This window comes from Hibiscus syriacus, unplaced genomic scaffold, assembly GCF_006381635.1.
Source record: "Hibiscus syriacus cultivar Baekdansim isolate YM2019G1 unplaced genomic scaffold, ASM638163v2 tig00110730_pilon, whole genome shotgun sequence".
Classification (NCBI taxonomy): Eukaryota; Viridiplantae; Streptophyta; class Magnoliopsida; order Malvales; family Malvaceae; genus Hibiscus; species Hibiscus syriacus.
The window spans coordinates 333,402-338,905 of record NW_024062844.1 but is presented as its reverse complement, the minus strand read 5'-3'; the positions used below and the strand labels follow the sequence as shown (position 1 = coordinate 338,905).

The following is a 5,504-nucleotide window of genomic DNA, read 5'->3' as shown; positions in this document are numbered from 1 at the left end:
GAGTCTTATCACATGTCTATCAAAGCATTCTCATTTCTGCGGTCTCCATCCTCCTTACGTGATCATTCTTGATTGTCTAACATTTTGATCTATACAGCAGCGTTGGTCTTATTGTCATTTTATAAAATTTTTCTTTAAATTTTAGAGACACCTTTTTATAACAAAACTCCAGTAACAACCTTCCACTTTAATCATTCCACCTTTATACGGTGTATAACGTCATCATCTACATCCATCTTTATGTAACATAGACCTAGACACTTAACTAGATCTAGACACCACCGCCCGCCACCCCAGCCCGACTCTCCTTCCACCGCCATGGATCCGCTACCTTCTCCTCCCCAATGTAGCTACAGCAGCCGTATCATCCCATGTCCCCAATCCAAATCATTTTACTATTTCGGCGGCGAAAACCGCTTACTCGCCATCCCCACCACCGACACCTTCACCACGCTTACACTTTTTTCCCTCTCCACCTTTCTCCGCCTGGCCACCCTATTTGTTCTCAAATACCAACTCCCGAATCACGACCTTGACTCTCTCATTTCCATCTCAACCGATGATGATCTACAAATCATGTTGGAAGAGCACAAGAGACTCTTCTAGTTCTACTGTTGTGTCTTCACGTATCAGGTTGTTTCTTTTTCCGGTTGGCAATGGCGTTAAAGCTGAGTTGACTCATCCTAAACGAGAGAGCTGGTTTGGTGATGCTCTGAGGAGTGCAAGAGTGGGGTTTGGAGGTGAAAGTGGTGAACAGGCTGAGTCTATTCCTTTGGAAACTTCTTCTTCTTTTGGTTCTACTTCTTCTTCGATTTCTTTGTCCAGTTTGCCTCCAATCAAACACTCGCCAGATTCAATATCAAGGTAATAAAAACAAATTTGGGTCCTTTTTTATATATAAAAAGAAAGGAGTTTTATAGTGTAAATGTGCAATTTTTTTTTTCAAAAAAAATCTGTTTTTGCTCCATGGTTCTGTTTCCCCTTTCTCTTAGAGGCAGCTAGCAGTCCAATCGTTTGGTTTTTTTCCTTGAAAAAAGGGGTTCCTTGTAAAGGAAATTTGGGAGAGATTTTACTGATTTCTATTGTTTTTGATTCGTTTTGGCTGATTATGGAACGAGATCCTTATTACTGTTGGATAAACAGTTGTTTCAGAGGCTTAATAGGATAGGAAAGGCTTGAATGTCATGATTAGTGTTCAAATTGAAGATTTAACCTTGAGAGTCAAATTTCTAACTCATTTCTGGTTAACGTTGTGGGAATTGGAAGCAACTTCGATCAATTATGAGTTTAATCCAATAGAGCTGAAATGGCACTGCTGGTTGCTTTAGTTTGATCTTTTAAGTTTTACTCCATATATGTTGAAGATGAATGGTTTCATAGTTTATGCTTCCTTTAACTCTGAAACTTTGTGTCATTCCTACAGCGATGAATGTGTCGGGAGTGCTGTTTCTAACGTACAGACTGGAGCTTTTCAAGACCAAGTTGGCCGCATTGCTTCAATGGAGAACATGCTCTGTTCTAACCCTTTTGAATCAGACAAGAAATTTGCTGATCCTTCCTCTGGGATTGAGGTGCATAGAGCAATTCATGCTTCTGGATTTCCGGTAAATCTGATGCATTTACCTAAGCGGCAAACAAAAGTAATTCACTAGGATACTCATTACGTGCCACCGAGCATGCCTGGAACACAGCCTGTTATGTCATATTACCCAGTCTATTATCCAGTGCCACAGCAGCACCTCGATTATCAATCAAATCAGCCTTATCCAATATTATGTCCCGGTTGCACCGACTCAGCCCAACAATATACCTGTGCAAAACGGTATGGTTCAAGCAATGAATATCGGTGCTGGTCAGCCCCAAGCTCTTCCTAATGCTTCTTTGATTCCAACTCAAGTGGTTCTCAAGGAGGTTGCAGCAGCACCTCAATCTGTAGTCGACTTATCCTCCCAACAATACCAAAAAATTCCAGCAGCACACCAACATATTCATGTACCTCATACCGAGACTGAAACAATGTTTGCAGGGGCTCAAATTCAGCACCAACCTCCCGCTGGTGAAACTGCGAATCATACTAACAGACTTGATGATGACCCTGCTCGAGTCCAAATATACAAATCTCAACCAACCCCACCAATGTTGACTTCACAGTATCAAACAATGACAAAAGCCACGACATTGCTTTTGTCCGAGGCTCTGGCAAAGTTGCATACAGACAATGCTGAACAACAAATTACAGCATTGGAACCATAATGATTTGGCTCTCCATCTGGGAAAACAATTTTGGTAGGTGTCTTGGTAACGTTGTAGTGGTATATGTTACTTGCCTGCCATATAAATAGACAATTTGATTCCTCTCCGACTTAATTTCTTTTGTTTCACTTTTTTGGTTTGTTTTTCTTGGATGTTCTTGAAATTGTAGTGTTCCAAACAAAGTGTTTTATGGTTCGAATTGTCTCTCCATCTTCTTGTTGTTACTCAATGAGGGTACAAGCACCTCTCTTTAGAAAAATCATATCAATTTTCATGTCATTAAAGGTGGAAGGAAACAATGGAAAATAAGAGAAAAAGGTGAAAATATGGACTCACCTAGAGATATTAACAAATATATATTTATTCTGCTAATGCTCATAGTAAATGACATTCTTCTGAGAAACTGAAATGAATATTTCATATATATAGAAATTTTCCCGTGTATACTCTCTCTCAGATCCAATTGATGTTAAACTTATTATGAATTCCTCTTAGCTCTATGAAGTCAATTTTTCGAAACTATAACTCACAAACCTTATTGAAGGTCTCCTATCAGGACTCTTATGGGTGCAGGTCAATGCAAGCTTGAGTATGGCGCTTATGTTGTCTTCTTCCCCCCCTCTATGAGTCATGGAGGGATCAATGAGGGACGAGAGTGGCTTCCTTTCATCGATCCCGAGTTGAAGCCATTGAACCAGATCGATCTCTGAAGACCCTACTTGAATGCTAGGCAACTTTCCAGAAATCATCTCCAGTAAGATCACTCCAAATGAGTAAACATCCCATTTCTGTGATGGTTTCGTGTCATTCAAGGCTTCTGGTGCTCGATAATATGATCCGTTTGAGGATTGATTTATAGCTGTTAACTCGTATGGAGAACTTTGTTGTGATGTCCATATTGCCATCTGTTGTTCCACCTGAAATTCTGGTGATTCATCGGTTATGTTGGTGAGGCGACTGAGTCCGAAGTCTGAAATACAAGGCTCCATATCTTCAACAAGAAGAATGTTGCTCGGCTTCAGATTTCCATGGACATACCTTTTCGGACTGAATTCGTGTAAGAAGGCTAGTCCCTTGGCTATCCCTTTAATGATTTTTACTCGAACCGGCCACGAAAGTGGTTTAAAGGGGATTCCTGATTTGCCTGATTATATCAGAACAATTACCATTGTAATTCCTAGAACACAATATGGAAAATATTTAGCAGAATTTAGTAAGTTACCATGAATTGCTGCAGTAAGATTTCCGTTGGTTATGTAATCATATATGAGCAGTTTCTCGTCATCCGAACAGCAATAAGCTCGAAGGCTAACCACGTTTGGGTGCCTTATTTTCCCGATTGCTTCGACTTCAGTTTGAAACCCCTTGATTCTTTGTCCACCTCCATCTCCGAGTCTTCTAACTGCCACGGCTAGTCCATTGTCGAGCACCACTTTATACAGAATCCCACTTGAACTCTTCCCCAGAAGAAAAGCAGAAGCTTTAAGAAGTTGTTCAAGATCGAAGTCGACCTCAGTGTCTAATGGAACAAAGTTGCACTGCTCCATGTTTTCTGATAGAGTGTCCATGTCTTTTTTCGCAAAGCAGAATATGCCCCTCCCGATCATCAGTTTCTCTTCAAGACGATAGCCGGTGGCTTTCCTAACTCCAATGCAAACGGAGGCCTTCTTGTACCAGTAAGAGAACAAGAATCCAGTGAAGCAGACTCCCGCCATCACAAATGTAACGATTTTAATCGCCCGACGTGAGCTCGAGTGACCCCCTTTCCCAACTTTTATTGAGTTTCTGCTGGAACTCTGAATTGGATTACGAAATGATGTCTGAGAATTTGCATTTGAACTGTCTGGATTACATGAAATCTTCAATGGCAATCCACAAAGCAGAGGGTTCCCTATGAAAGCTGTTGGTCCCGCATTTCCTAAAGCACCATTCTGTGGTATCGGACCGGTAAGATTATTGTAACTGAGATCAGTATACAATTCCTCAGAGAGACTTACTAGGCTAGCTGGAATCTCACCAGTGAAGAAATTGTGAGATAGATCGAGAGTACCGTGCAAATTCGACAAGTTTCCGATGTCAATGGGGATTGAACCGCTGAAGCTGTTGTAAGAAAGATTGAGCTTTTGAAGGCCAACTAAACTGTTTCCAAGTCCCCCAGGGAGTGAGCCAATGAAACAGTTTAGACTTGGAACAAGTGTAGTTAACCTTTTGCATTGAACTATAGATGAAGGTACCGTTCCATTGAAGGAATTCCGCGAAAGATCCAAGGTTTGTAGGTTCTTGAGGTTCCCGACTTCGGTTGGCAGAGGTCCATACAACGAATTACCCGAAAGTTCTATGCTCTTCAGCCTAGTTGCAGCAAAGAGCTCAATGGGTAACATTCCATGAAACGAGTTATTCTCGAGGTTAACATGACGAATAGAGGAGAGATTTACGAGTGCAGGAGACAGATAACCAGATAGTCCGATGTTCGGAACGACAAGAGCATGAACTTTATGGTTTCTACCTGAGACACCATGCCATGAACATGGATTTGGATCTGATGAGTTCCAGTTGATGAGATAGCTTCCGGTGTCACCTTGGAGCGATTGTTTGAAGGATAAAAGAGCAAGACCTTCATCATTAAGAGCAGACAAGAGAGGCTTGTGATTGCTTACAAGGAGAATCAACAAAAACAACAATGGATTCATTAGGTTAAAAGTTATGGTTCGGGAAAGATTTTCAGAAGAAAAATGCAAGTTTTATGGTGGGTTTATGAATGAAAGTGAGTTGTGATCTGTTCAAGTATTGGGCGGGGGTAAACCCAGATATACTTTAGCTTTACTGAAATGACTTATGGAAGTTAGTTTAACATAATGATGATTGAGAAGGGATTGTTTGACAAAAGAGAGGGTAAAGCGTGATTGGAGGCGATGATCGTTCCATGAATGTGGGTTCTGAGTTTGATAGTAGGGTCGTTTTTGGTAGGGACGGTCTCATCACTTTTCGACTTTTGATTCTTGACTGCATTTTTCGAGGCTCAAGTAAAAATAAATACCTAAGCTATGTTTTCTGTTTGCTTTAGGCACTTCAATTATTTTTTTATCAAACTAAGTACTTAAACTATTATATTTAATTATTTTAAGTCATATATTTTTTCAGCTAGAAAATTATTGTTCAATTAATAAAATATTGACACATCACACAAATTAGGTATTTATTTTAATCAAAAAATATTACATCATTCATCCCTCAATTATCTTCTCACTCAT

General features: G+C 40.2%; 2 protein-coding genes across 2 annotated transcripts; one reads left to right on the top strand and one right to left on the bottom strand.

Annotated features, from left to right (window-relative positions):
• The first annotated feature begins 323 nt into the window (after nt 1–323).
• On the top strand, nt 324–2,477 carry LOC120139196. Its single transcript, XM_039154508.1, has 2 exons — nt 324–864; nt 1,424–2,477. The coding sequence occupies exons 1-2, from the start codon at nt 560–562 to the stop codon at nt 1,650–1,652; spliced, it is 534 nt and encodes a 177-aa protein (XP_039010439.1). The 5' UTR covers nt 324–559; the 3' UTR covers nt 1,653–2,477.
• A 258-nt stretch (nt 2,478–2,735) lies between these two features.
• LOC120139195 (receptor protein kinase-like protein ZAR1) lies at nt 2,736–4,993 on the bottom strand. Its single transcript, XM_039154506.1, has 2 exons — nt 3,476–4,993; nt 2,736–3,397 (listed from the first exon to the last, which is right to left on the bottom strand). Exons 1-2 carry the CDS (start codon nt 4,941–4,943, stop codon nt 2,751–2,753), a joined length of 2,115 nt encoding a protein of 704 aa, XP_039010437.1. The 5' UTR covers nt 4,944–4,993; the 3' UTR covers nt 2,736–2,750.
• Nucleotides 4,994–5,504: the final 511 nt, after the last annotated feature.